General features: G+C 32.8%; 1 protein-coding gene across 1 annotated transcript; it reads right to left on the bottom strand.

Annotated features, from left to right (window-relative positions):
- Positions 1 to 10,417: 10,417 nt before the first annotated feature.
- On the bottom strand, positions 10,418 to 13,670 carry LOC149172315 (uncharacterized). The gene is made up of 10 exons (XM_089424294.1): positions 13,522 to 13,670; positions 13,074 to 13,188; positions 12,832 to 12,879; positions 12,537 to 12,665; positions 12,284 to 12,388; positions 12,090 to 12,184; positions 11,904 to 11,951; positions 11,552 to 11,658; positions 11,206 to 11,427; positions 10,418 to 11,128 (listed from the first exon to the last, which is right to left on the bottom strand). The coding sequence occupies exons 1-9, from the start codon at positions 13,597 to 13,599 to the stop codon at positions 11,349 to 11,351; spliced, it is 804 nt and encodes a 267-aa protein (XP_089280420.1). The 5' UTR covers positions 13,600 to 13,670; the 3' UTR covers positions 10,418 to 11,128; positions 11,206 to 11,348.
- Positions 13,671 to 14,890: the final 1,220 nt, after the last annotated feature.

Here is a 14,890-nt window from a genome sequence, read left to right as displayed (position 1 = left end):
GCTTTGGTAGGACCTCTCATTTTCGAGTTTTTACATGTCTGTTATTAACCCCATTTGTGAGGAAGGTAGCACAAGAATCGAACCCAAGATCTCCGGTTCCGTGACACTTCATTTCCACGGCCATTGCCACTTGAGCTACCCCATGCGGACCTTAATCAATAATATTTAATATTAATAGTAAAAATGAATTATAATATTATATATATATATATATATATATATATTTTAATTAGATAAAATAATTGAAAGAAAATAAAATTTCAATTTTTTTAATAAACTTATATAAAGAGATAAAGTAAAAAAAAAAAAAATATATATATATATATATATATATATATATATATATATATATATATATATGTTAAATATGAGGGAGATATGTAATTTCTTCATTAATCAATATGGATTTGACACATATTATTTAAATTAATATTAATATTACAATTTAATTTGAAGAAGATATATAATCTCTTCTATATTTAATATAAAGTTGACAAGTGGTATATATAAAATAAAAAATTATTTCAAACACCTATAGATAGCTTTAACTCCCAACATGACTTACTAATATCTCCATGAAATCCTTACCATCCCATCACTACATACCTATATAATACCCAACACACACACAAACCTTGTAATTTCAAACCCTTATCAAATATCCCCACATACATAAACCTAACAATTTATAACCCCTATCAAATATCAACCCCAAATCATTAGAACCCCGAACTTCCAATTGACCTTTAATAACACTACCATAATATGGGATAACAAAGCATCACTATAATCCTCAAACCCAGTAATTGTTTTTGGGCTTAGGCATGTCAATTTTTTACATTATATTTTTGTCCTTCAAGTTTACATCCTCTTTGCATCATAACCCTAAACCCAACCAAGTTTACATCCTCTTTACATTGTAATCCTAAACCGAATCATTGTCAAGTTTAAACCCTATAACCACTAGTCCCTTATACACAAGTCATTGTTATCATTACCTAATTATGAGCAAGCCTCAAAGACTCATACAAGTATTGTTATCATTATCCCAATTATGAATAATTCTAAAAAACATGTTACCACGTTGTAATCTCAAGTCATCACCATTGACATCCTATATTATGAGAAAGCTTAATATAAATTGAGAATCTCAAGTCATTGCTATCTATCAACCCATAAAATCTAACCTTCACATCTTCTAACCCTAAAACTTGACTACTATCAATGTTATGATTGATTGCTACAAGTATCACTGAAACTCATCAATTTATATCTCCAAAACACTATCCGCTACTATCAAATGTAAATACAATTCTCAAACTTTCACACCATAATTCATCCTTAACCTTGATCCCCTAACTCGGTCAATATTATAATTGATTGCTACAAGTATCACCAAAAACTCATCAATTTATATCCCCAAAACACTATCCGCTACTATCAAACATAACCACAATTCTCAAACTTTAATACCATAATTCATCCTTAACCTTGATCCTGTAACTCACAAACCTTTAATGTCTAATCACCTCTAAATACTTCAACCCAACTCTACAAAGCCTCACTATCCTTTTAGCCTAATCCAGCAAATAAAACCCTACTCATATAATAATCTTATTTTATAATCCTTTTATCCTAATCCAGCAAATAAAACCCTACTCATATAATAATCTTATTTTATTATTTTAATTATATTGTATAAACAATTGTGAAATCATAAAATTCATCATTTTCATTTAATTTAAATTTAAAAACAAATAAAACAATAATAATATAAATTTGATACAATTTCGTAATTGAAAAAAAAAATATTTTAATAATAATATAACTGATTTTACTATATTAATTAAGTAGCTTTGTTACCATATTATTCCGTATGAACAATAATGATTTCATAAAATTCTTTAATGATTTTATAAAATTCTTTATCTTCATTTAGTTCAAATTTTAAAACAAATTAAACACTAATATGAATTTTATTAAATTTTCTAATCCAAAATAAAAAAATATTTCAATAATAATATAAATTTAAATTTTATCGCAAATAAAACAATAATATGAATTTCATAAACTTTCTTAACGCGGAAGAAAAAAATTATTTAATAATAATATAAAAATTTCTTATTAAACTATTTTTATTTTTATTAAAATAAAAGAATTATCACTTGCACTTGCACTGTAATAACTGTTTACAAGCGAGTATTACAATTATATTATAATGGTTTGTAAAGTTTTCTAATATTCTCATTGTATTGTAATTGTTTGTAAAAAAAATATCTCCACTAATAAGTATTACCATTATATTGTAATTTTGTATGCAAACGAATAGTTCCTCCCTTGTATAGATCGGAACGAGTCTACTCATTAATTACTCAATAGCTTATTAAATCTGTCCTGTTTACCTTTTCATTACAATTAATTCCACAATACGAGCAACAACAAAAGCACATAGGAGAAAAGGTAACACGAGAGTTTGTATTAACGAGCACGAATTAAAACAAATCTCTTTTCATAGCTTGAAACAAATCTTCGTTACTAAAGTGGGTTCTCAAACTAGCCATATCAAGATCATGGAAAACATCATCGTCAAATTTAACAATACAATAAAGTATTTAACCCTAACACATAACAGTGGCACATAAAAACGAAAACCCATGATCTTGGCCTTGATAAGCCTGGGTAACCATGTCAAGGATGTAACAAACACCGCGGTGTAAGGATATCGACTTTGGTTGTAAGCAATGTCAGAGCTTATTTAGAAGTTTATAGGATATTTAACTCAGTTTATTGAATTAAGTTCAGTGAAATTAGTTCCAAATTGTTTGAAGAATTAATAGTGAGTTAACAGTCAGTTGATGTATTAGTGCACTCAACTAGTGCTACTCCAGTTAACTGAATATTCCCTCATCAGAATCTCATGCATATCGATTTTGAGAAAGACCCAGTTGAGAATAGAGTGCATAGACAGTGCACTATTTGTTTTAGATTTTTCGGAGTTGCACTGATAGTGCATGCAATAAGGAACTAATCCTTGAAAGGATTGCACAGTGAGGATTTCCCTTTAAATACGGGTTAATTCTCTTAGGAATTGTGCAAATAATTAGAAGCTTGGAGGCTTGGAAATTCGGCTAAGCATTGGGCAAAGGAAGTCATCAGGTGGAGGATAGGAAATGCTTGTGTAGGTTAAGCTCAAGGTTGAGCAGAGCATATTGTATTCATCCAAATTATTTGACCAAGGGCGCAAGGAAATAGGGACTTGGAGAGCAAGAGAATTGGCTAAGTGTTGGCCAAGAGCTTGCTCGTGAGTTAGAGATTGATTTTACTGAGTGCTGGGATTGTTCTTGTGAGAAAAAACATTGTATTATCATCTTAGATTTCTGATTAATGCAATATAGATAATGGGGTTTTGAGTTATGGCTTTCCCCAAATATTTATTGTGTTATGTGCCATTATTATTCTTCCTGTTGTCAATTATTGTTTTTCTCGATCTTTGTTTTTCCACTGCAAAGAGTAGAAGTAGATTTTTGTCTCTTGTTTTAGTAGATTACATGAGCTTGTGAATCTATAGGATTTTCTACAATTATTCCTTTGGTCCATATGCCAAAGTCATCCATATAGCTCTGTTGACAGTGCTCAACCCGCCAACATTGAGGGGATCACCCCGGTATGAAGTCCCAACTAGACCTCACATCGTTTGGTGTGGGAGTCCCATCCGATATGATGGCTCGGTTGCCAATATCTTAAAGGTTTGCCTCAACTCTTGCTTGTCAGCACAAGAGAGTGGTATGCTTTGTCTTCGAGTAGTGAGGTTTGCGTACCTAGTGATTGCTAGTGGTGCTTGTGTCAACGATTCTTTCACCGCAGAGGGAGAAGGTGGGAGTGATTCCCAAGTCAGGTGGGAGGAAGTCCCAACTTTGTTAAGAACACAAAACACAACAGGGCGTGCACAACTTGCGGAGGAGCAATCCACATGGATGCGGCAGTCACAACACACAATGAAAGATAACACGTATAACACACGACAGAGAAGTCCGCGCGAGTGCGACAATTGTTATAGAAAGTTTACATGAAAGGTTTGTCTCATGTTCAGGGAGGTAACCAACACAGGCAAGACATCATTAACAACTCATACAACACACTTTCATTAATATATATGTATTACAACAATTGAATGAGTTTAAGTGTTAAAAACCGGTTAAAGAAACACGTATTACAAGTGTTCAATATTAGTCTTACAACAATTACAACACGTGTGAAAACATGTTGGCTTGTTCGCAGGATTATGAATTAAGCGAAAGTTCCAAGACACATCGTTACAACATACATCACTAACCCCATGTGCGGGGCGTTGGAGCCACTACTTACTCCTCGAAGAATATATTACAGACTCTCAAGGCTATGTGGGAGGAGCCTACGTGAAAATTCCATTGCATGTGCAAATGAGGGGGTATTTATAGCCAAGGGTGAAACTGACCCTTGTGGCTGTTCAACTTCCCTCGTGATTGTTTGACTTCTATGACCTTTCAAATTTACATGACTCTTGATATGACAAGTGGGTCTCTTGGACTTCCATGTTACATTACATTGATTGACAATATGGCCCACAATAGAGATGTGGATGACATAACTCATGACAATACTCCACATGATAGTGTTTGGACGTTCGTTCTACTGTTGTTGCATGTCGAACTGCAGCGATGTTGAGTGATGGATGTCCTCATGGTGTCTCACAGTTTCACCTCCGCATGGCATGGTGCATAGAGTCTTCAATGGTTGTTGTTTTGCTTGATGTCGTGTTGGCACGTTGCTTCCTTTCTCGTACTTGGTCATGGCAAACATGTTCGTTCGTTCGCAAAAATGTGCGAACGGACGAACAATTCTAGGTTATTATTGATTATCATGTATGTTAATGCCATATTTTGTAGAGTATGGTAGAAGTTCAAATATTATTGGATTGATTGGTTGTTTCACACAAGTTTTGTGGTGCGATATCACAATGGCTTCTTCCATTCAATTTATCCATTGCTCCAATTGAACAAAAAGGGTGTCCTTTTTGCACGAAAGAACAATGTTTCTTTTAGAGTCCACTAGAAAATATAAGTAAGGTATATATAAATCTTTCATTTCATTCTTAAAAATAGGAAACAAAATCTTTCATCTCATGTCTAAAAATGATTAAAAAAATGAAGGGAACATAATATTTCATCTCATGCTAGCCTCGAGGGTTAGCTCAATTAGTCGAGTCCTTGTCGTTAAAGCACCTTTGCTACCAAGAGGGCACATATTCAATTCTCTTGATGCTGTCGAGGTGAGGCTCTGTGGTTGAGTCGACAAGAAATGATCCCTTCGGGTGGATCTGCCTGGTAAAAATATTTTGTGGACATGGCGAGCATCGATCTTCGAGGCCAATGAACCACGATGAAAAAGAAAAACTTCTAATTCTTAAAAATGAAAAAATTAAAAGATAATGACACTTAGTCCTTAGATAAGAGATTACCCCAATTAATCAAGTTCGAGATTAGCTTGATTACCTCAATTAATAGTTAGTTCTCTTGTTTCTATCTTGATTCAATTGTCCATTCCTATTCACAAATTTAACCTTAGATTACCTCAATCTATGTCACAAGGTTCATCGAACTTTAACCTTGAGGTTCGATTTTTAGAGAACCTTGAAAAAAAATTGAGGTTCGACGAACTTCATTGAACCTCATAGCCATTGGCCAATTCCATAGATCAAAACTCGTAACTTCATGTCACAACTCAAGCTTGTAATTTGTCCTTGCAGTTTCCATGTTCGTGATAGCATTTTTGATGTTTACTGATATCGATTTCTTATTATTTTATCTTATAATTTGTTTATATATATATATATATATATATATATATATATATATATATATATATATAAACGAATCTTATAGCGAACTTTATTAAAAAAATTGAACTCAAACTGAACCTAATCATTACTAAATCCAAACTCGAACCCAAACCATGTGACATTAAACTCAATCAATAATTAGTTCTTGTTCATGTCTCTCCTTTAATTGTTAGTTCTCAATTCTGATGACCATCATTATTCACAATTTTAATGTCATTCATTGAATAAATTATATGTACAAAACTAAGAAGAAGTTGTGTCCCTAAAGGGAAAGGTGTGGTGTGACCCTGACATGTAGAGCGCATGTGGTATTAAAGAAGTATCACCCCTGACTAGTGTGGTGTTACCCTGACATGTAGAGCCCATATGGTGTCAAATAAGTATCACCCTTGACATGTGGCTTCAGAAGAAGTGTGCTTGCAATGGGGTTGGCAAACTTTACGTATGTAATAGAATTCGAATTTAAAAACATGTAATAAGGAACGAAGAATATGTAATTTGAATTTAAAAATATATGCAATAAAAAAGGAAGAATATTTATCGAGAGAAGTGAAGAAAAATATAAAATTAATATGAAATCTTGAATATCCAGTATAAAATTTTGAAAAAAATATAAATTAAATATCTTAAAGAAAAAATATAAAACTCACAGTAATATTTACATTTAAAAAATAAATAAACATTGATCTTATATACATTTATTGATATATTGATCATTATATACTATCCCTTTCAGGCTCCTGCTGCTTTCTTTGATGGAGCTGAACGAAACAATAGCTGCGGTTGCGGAGTCTTCATTGTAATAGATGACAGCCTACAATATTCACTATCTTGGCATGGGGGATACGGCTCTAACACTATGGCCGAGGCTCGGGCACTCTCAGGGCTGCTCGCCTTTTGTGTCTTTTTAGGCATCCAGTTTATTTCAATCTTTGGTGACTCGAAATCGCTCATTGATCATGTAAATGGAATGGGCCTCATTAACAGTCCTCACCTCCTTGGATGGCTAAGCCGAATCATGTTTTTTCGGAGCTCAATGAACCAGATATCTTTTCAGCATATCCCCCGTTCCAGGAACGTCCAGGCTGATCTCCTCTCTAAGGATGGTCTTGGCATGCCGCCAGGTCTATGCTCTTTATCAGTCATGCATGATGGAATCTCCTTTCTTATTCAGGATTTCAGTATCAACGGAATGTGACTCCTCTCCATAGTAAGGCAAGCGAGTTCTCTGAGCTTCAGTTCTATACGAATGTGACTTATCAAGTTTTCCTTAGTGTCTTTTTACTTCTGCTGCTGAATGTACTGAATCTAATCTGTTAAGAAGATATGGGTAAGGTTTTGCTTCAGGGTTCCGTGAATTGGATAAATCTGTTCCACTATATAGTATCTGGTTTTGGGCATCTCATAGCCCCCAAAAAAATGTAATGTATTGCAGATCTTTATATTTCCTTAATATAAATCCATGATGTTTTTTTTTCTCTGAAAAAAAAATACTTGTGCCTTTTAAAAGTAAATGCCTTCTCGAAAGTATAATAAAGAACTTGAAAAACTTAATGTGATGCTAATCCAATGGTACAGTGGTTAATCTAACAAAAACTATTTATTGTTAATCTAACGAAGAATATAAAACTCATTTTACATTTAAAAATAAATAAACATTGATCTTATATACATTTGTTGATATATTGATCACTATATACGTGTGCCTTTTAAAAGTATATGACTTCTCGAAAGTATAGTAAATACTTTGAAAAACTTGATGTGATGCTAATCCAACAAAAGAGTTGTTAATCTAACGAAGAGTCGCTAGTTAAAAATTTGTAAATTTTCACCATAAATTTGTGTAAGCTTTATTTTTACCACCGCTAACTTAAAATAATCCAATTTCAATAGGAGTGGACAAAAAAATTAGATAAGCTTCCAATGACATCACATCCCTAGACTACAAAAACAATGGTTCATTGAGTTGGGTATGAAACATTTGTATTAGACAACACTGTTAATTGTAAATGCTAAAATGAAAATTTTAATTAAAATTATATTATTATATTTTATTATAATTTGTACGGTGATGGGTTTTGCACATGAAGATATTGTCAACGTTATATTTAAACTTAATAAATAATATTTAATATCAAGAGTAAAAATTATATATATATATATATATATATATATATATATATTAATTTTAATTAGATAAAATAATAAAAAGAAAATAAAATTTCAATTTTTTAATAAGATTATATATATATATATATGAAGGAGATATATAATTTCTTCATTAATCAATATGGATTTGACACATAGTATTTAAATTAATATTAATATTACAACTTAATTTGAAGAAGATATATAATCTCTTCTATATATGATATAAAGTTGACAAGTAGTATATATAAAATAAAAAATTATTTCAAGCACCTATAGATAGCTCTAACCCCCAAAATGACTTACTAATATCCCCATGAAATCCTTACCATCCCATCACTACATACCTATATAATACCCAACACACACACAAACCTTGTAATTTCAAACCCTTATCAAATATCCCCACATACATAAACCTAAAAATTTATAACCCCTATCAAATATCAACCCCAAATCATTAGAACCCCGAACTTCTAATTGACCTTTAATAACACTACCATAATATGGGATAGCAAAGCATCACTATAATGCTCAAACCCAATAACTATTTTTGGGCTTAGGCATGTCAATTTTTTACATTATATTTTTCTCCTTTAAGTTTACATCCTCTTTGCATCATAACCCTGAACCCAACCAAGTTTACATCCTCTTTACATTGTAATCCTAAACCGAATCCTTGTCAAGTTTAAACCCTATAACTGCTAGTCCCTTATACATAAGTCATTGTTGTCATTACCCAATTATGAGCAAGCCTCAAAGACACATACAAGTAATTGTTATCATTACCCCAATTATGAATAATTCTCAAATACAAGTTACCACGCTGTAATCTCAAGTCATCACCATCAACATCCTATAGTTATGAGAAAGCTTAATATAAATTGAGAATCTTAAGTCATTGCTATAAATCAACCCATGAAACCTAACCTTCACATCTTCTAACCCTAAACCTTGACTATTATCAATGTTATGATTGATTGCTACAAGTATCACTGAAAACTCATCAATTCATATCTCCAAAACACTATCCGCTACTATCAAATGTAAATACAATTCTCAAACTTTCAGACCATAATTCATCCCTAACCTCGATCCCCTAACTTGGCCAATATTATAATTGATTGGTACAAGTATTACCAAAAACTCAAACACTATCCGCTACTATCAAACATCACCACAATTCTCAAACTTTAACCATAATTCATCCCCAACCTTGATCGTGTAACTCACAAACCTTTAATGTCTAATCACCTCTAAATACTTCAACCCAACTCTACAAAACCTAACTATCATTTTATCCTAATCCAACAAATAAATCCCTACTCATATAATAATCTTATTTATAATCCTTTTATCCTAATCCGGCAAATAAAACCCTACTCATATAAGAATCTTATTTTATTATTTTAATTATATTGTATAAACAATTGTGAAATCATAAAATTCATCATTTTCATTTAATTTAAATTTAAAAACAAATAAAACAATAATATAAATTTGATACAATTTCTTAATTGAAAAAACATATTACTTTAATAATAATATAATTCATTTTACTATTTTAATTAAGCAGTGTTGTTACCCTGTTGTTACCTATGAACCATAATGATTTCATAAAATTTTTTATTTTCATTTGGTTCAAATTTAAACACTAATATGAATTTTATTAAATTTTTTAATCCAAAATAAAAATTTATTTTAATAATAATATAAATTTGAAATTTTATCACAAATAAAACAATAATATGAATTTCATAAACTTTCTTAACGCGGAAGAAAAAAAAATTATTTAATAATAGTATAAAATTTCTTATTAAACTATTTTTATATTTATTAAAATAAAGGAATTATCGCTTGCACTTGTAATGTAATAATTGTTTACAAGCGAGTATTACAATTATATTATAATGGTTTGTAAAGTTTTTTAATATTCTCATTGTATTGTAATTTTGTATGCAAACGAATAGTTCCTCCCTTATAGAGATCCGAACGAGTCTACTAATTAATTACTCAATAACTTATTAAATCTGTCATGTTTACCCTTTCATTACAATTAATTCCACAATACGAGCAACAACAAAAGCACTTGGGAGAAAAGGTAGCACGAGAGTTTGTATTAACGAGCTCGAATTAAAACAAATCTCTTTTCACAGGTTAGAAACAAATCTTCGTTACTAAAATGGGTTTTCAAACTAGCCATTTTAACTGCACGTGAGTGCATGATGTAATGGTCTGGGTGGCCGGTTTACACGTCTCCGGTCAGTATAGAGTTTTGTAGAGCTACATTATAGTGTATTTGGGCCATGGCCAGTGATATATGTATTATGTACAGATGTATTTGACAATAATATAGCTTCTTCAATGAGCTCTCCAAAAAAACCCTAATCATCTCAAGATCATGGAAAATATGACCATTACAAATATATACAAATGTATTTGACAATAATATAGCTTCTTCAGCTGCTCCCCAAGCCATCTCAAAATCACAAGATCATGGAAAACATGATCATCAAATTTAACAATACAATAAAGTATTTAAGCCTAACACATAACAGTGGCACATAAAAACGAAAACCCATGATCTTGGCCTTTACAAGCCTTGGTAACAACCATGTCAACGATGTAACAAACACCGTGGTGTAAGGATATCGACTTTGGCTGTAAGCAACGTCAGAGCTTATTTACAAGTCGATAGGATATTTATTAATTAAATGCAGTCAGGCTGTCTATCTTCACTGTTAAATTTATATATATCGTCAGAGCTTATTTACAAGTCGATAGGATATTTATTAATTAAATGCAGTCAGGCTGTCTATCTTCACTGTTATATTTATATATATCCTCACTGTTACAATTTAACAGTGAGGATATATATAAATTTAACAGTGAAGATAGACAGCCTGACCGTATTTAATTAATAAATATCCTCACTGGACTGCTAAGCCACCTACCCTCCATTGCTTACAGCCAAAGCATTGCTGGGCGCCGCACATCTGCCGATTACAGAATCGGAATCGACCTCGCACCGTGTGCTTCGTCTAAGCGGTTGGCATGCGGTTCGTGGTCAGATGTCGAGAACTTGTTCTGAGAGATGGCATGCTGCAACCAGAAAACCAGATATCAGACACAATTGATGATGTGAAGACTTTAAGAACCGTATGAGGCGTGTATCCCACCTGACCAGCAGAGGTTGTAGTATATAAAATCCCAGATAAGGCATTTAAAAACAGACGCACACTGGCCGACTACAACATCCAGAAAGTGGATTCCTGGTGTGTCGCTCCGTCTGAGAGGGAGCATGCAGAAGTTGAGATCTTTGTCAAAACCCGCGTGGCAAGACGATAACTTCAGAAGTTGAGAGCTTAGATACAATGGAAGTAATGTCATATTCCCGGGATCTGATGGACAGGATGCATCAGATTTTTAGAAATATTCCAAAATCTTATCAACCAGATTTCTTAAATCAAATTCCAGAAATATTCAAAAATCTGAAATAGAGAGAAAAGGGGCAGGCTAACAAACATATGCTTGGCCCCAGTTAGACGCAGCACCAACTGTGTAGAATGAACTTTTTGGACCATTGGAGTCGGCCGGAGTACACCCATCTTTAAAAACGGTGTACCGGACCGCTGCAAACCAACAATTAACATTGTAACAATGGAAATACCATAAAGTAACAGTAATAAAAGAGTCAAAACGAAAGAGTAATGCAAATCAACAATTATCATTTCACTAAAAATACCATAAAGTAACAGAGAGACACGCGTCTGAAAGTCAAAATACAAGGGGCTTTAGAAGACCAGAACAGAGAGGTAACACTCAGAAAATTGCACATTGATTAAAAGCACACAATTTTAGAGACCCCGAGATATACCTCTGGGATAATGCCGATCTTGACATTACAATTCCCATTGTAATTAAACTGAAATCACAGAGTTACAGGAGTAAAAGAGTCACATTTCAAAAAACAGAGCGAGAAAACTATAGACAAATACATAATTAAGGTAAATTTTACAGACCACAGGAGCAACCTCGACGCTAGTCGGGGGTTAATGCTTACCTTGTCTTGGATCTTGGCCTCGATCTCCTGGATCTTGGCCTTGCTGTCAGAGCTCTCAACCATAAGGCCCAGAAAAATTTTCAGGGCAATGAAACCTGCAAATCAACAATTACGATTGTCATATTGAAACCACAGAGTAGCGAGAATGACAGAGAAAAGCTGTCAACAAACTCGAGGAAATTGAGTGTCTTTACAAAGTATCATCGCCCGCAAGAAAAGTTCATGTGATCTCGAGATTTCTAAGAACTCAATTATATCAACCAACGTATCATATGCCTCCTGTGTCATCTTAGTCGGATCTGTAAATCAACAATTATCATTTCCTTACTGAACAACAGAGTGCCGCATGGAAGAGAAAAAAAAAAAAAAAAAGCCCTTGTTGTACAGTGAACCACATAAAAAAAGAGCGAGTATAAAAAACACAACATAAAAATATACTTTACGGACCCAGTGATTTAATGTCGAAGTTATGTCCATCGGACTCCCAGAATCTGCAGATCCTGGGAATGGTCACAAACGACCAGGGGTGACGACGTTTGCGCAAAAATTCCAGGCGCATAATGGCCTTTTTTCGATCTGCAAATCGACCACTACAATTGTGATGCTGAAATCGCAGATACCCCCCAAAAAGCATAATTGACACAATATGGGGCTTCCAGAGCACAGAAATTAAAAACTTAGAATAAATCAATTACCAAAGGCCAATATATACTTAAGTACCATTAAGGCTCAAATGCTATACCTGTCGACTGTTGGGGCAAACTGTCGTCACACAGCTTCCGAATTGAATCTGCAAATCGACCACTACAATTGTGATGCTGAAATCGCAGATACCCCTCAAAAAGCATAATTGACACAATATGGGGCTTCCAAAGCACAGAAATGAAAAACTTAGAATAAACCAATTACCAAAGGCCAATATATACTTAAATATAAGTACCATTAAGGCTCAAATGCTATCAGAGCACGAAATTAAAAACTTACCTGTCCAGTAGTCGTCCAAGGAGCACCTCAATTCTCTCTCGTCCAAGAAGCAGCACAATCCTCTGCCGTAAAAGCCCGTTGCTAATGTAGTTTTAACACAAACCTGTGGGAAAATCTGTGAAAGAAAAACCTCTACACCGCATTACTATATTTAATAAAAGAGTCGTCTACCGAGGCAGAGGAATTGCCCGGAAGGCTGAAATTCGGATAAAAAAAAGTTTCACAGCAGTGTTTGAATTCTTTCTTCCGCCTTGGTAGACCACTCCGTTAGATTACGGCTTTAACAAACGCCAAACGAAAGCACAAAATCTAAGAAACGCCAGACATTACTACATTTAACAACCAAAAGCCAACATATACTTAAATAAATAAACGACCACTAACAATCAAAAATCAGAGAACTAGTAAGCTGCCCAGCCATAGACAGATCCGCTCTCCAAAAATGTACCTGAGCGCTTCTGAAAATTTCATAGATTCCTCTAAAGCTCACAAATAGCCGGAGAGCCATAGTTTCCGAAAATTTCATAATCGTATGAAGCCATAGACAGATCTGCTCTCCGAAAATGTCCCAGTAAGGAATGGACAATAGAAAAATAAAAGTGTGATCGAACCCCTCACAGGGGCTGCGTATTTATAGGGCGCCCCTCCAATCCGTCAATGACACGTGTATCTCATAGGCTGGCTCGGTTAAACCACAACCACACGGCACCCACTATCGTTGTTTCGTTCCTTATTCAAAGATTCCATTTTCAATAAATAATTTTATATGTATTCCATCAGTGATACAACCACACGGCACCGACCTATATTAGATAAAAAGTTCATTGTATTTATTAATATTTTTGAATAGTTTAAAAAGTAATAATAAATTTAGTTATTAATGTTTTTGCATATTTCAAAAATTAGTAATATATATTAAATAAAAAATTTATTACAGTACTATTTTAAAAACTAAGATGTTAATGTATTATCGAAATTTTGTTTAATATTATTATTTATTAGAATTTTATGAAAGATTAATTTAATATTATTATTAATGCAATTATATGGTTAATAAATTTTGATAGAAAACAATAAATTATAAGTAACAAAAAATTGATTTACATTATCAAAAATTTAAAAAATCATAAAAATTAACTAAATTATAATTTTATTTTAAAATTTTATTAATTATAAAAATAAATAAATATATCAATTAAATATATTTACATTTAAACAAAAAAAACATGTAACAAGATTCTTAATCTTGGAGATTTATCTTCACTTTATCACGGAGATTCTTAACTTGTAAATCAAGTTTGTTACAATGGCCAATACCATGGCTTATCAACACTACAATTCCAAAAAAACCATAACCCATTTCATATGACATTTTTTAATTAATCAATTTTATTAAAAAAGTGAAAATGACAATGAAATCTTCTTCAGTACCCGCACATCCTCACAATGAAAGCTAAACCCTGAGATATGCACACTTTGCAATCATACCTATGCTCAAAACAAGCAAACGTGGCAAGATGCTTATGTTGCCAAAATAAGTGACATATGGCAATACAACACACTAGTGACATGAGGCTTAGTTATTTATTTTCGACATGAATTCTTAATGTATCTTTTAGGGTTGGTGAACAACATGGTGTAACATAATCGTTTTTGCAAACCATAATTCCACACTGCTCACAATGAAAGCTTCTTTCATATCTTTGCACCTCTACACATTGAAAACTAAACTCTAAGATATGCACATTTTGCAATCATTATAACAATTTCCCCAAACCGCTAAAGATATAGAGAATTAAGTAGTTGGATAAAATGGA

The sequence above is a fragment of the Pinus tabuliformis genome, chromosome 4_2 (assembly GCF_031772625.1).
Source record: "Pinus tabuliformis cultivar Carrire ecotype Pingquan chromosome 4_2, CPIR1, whole genome shotgun sequence".
NCBI lineage: Eukaryota > Viridiplantae > Streptophyta > Pinopsida > Pinales > Pinaceae > Pinus > Pinus tabuliformis.
The sequence above is the reverse complement of the archived record's forward strand: the minus strand, read 5'-3'. Positions and strand labels throughout refer to the sequence as shown.

Bases quoted from the DNA above. Each gene is read 5' to 3' on its own strand.
- LOC149172315 (XM_089424294.1), bottom strand. From the start codon at position 13,599: ATGAAATTTTCGGAAACTATGGCTCTCCGGCTATTTGTGAGCTTTAGA. The intron at 12,389-12,536 runs GTCCGTAAAGTA...GTTGATTTACAG, and splicing joins CTTCGACATTAAATCACTGG to ATCCGACTAAGATGACACAG. The intron at 11,952-12,089 runs GTAAGCATTAAC...CTGTGATTTCAG, and splicing joins AGGCCAAGATCCAAGACAAG to TTTAATTACAATGGGAATTG.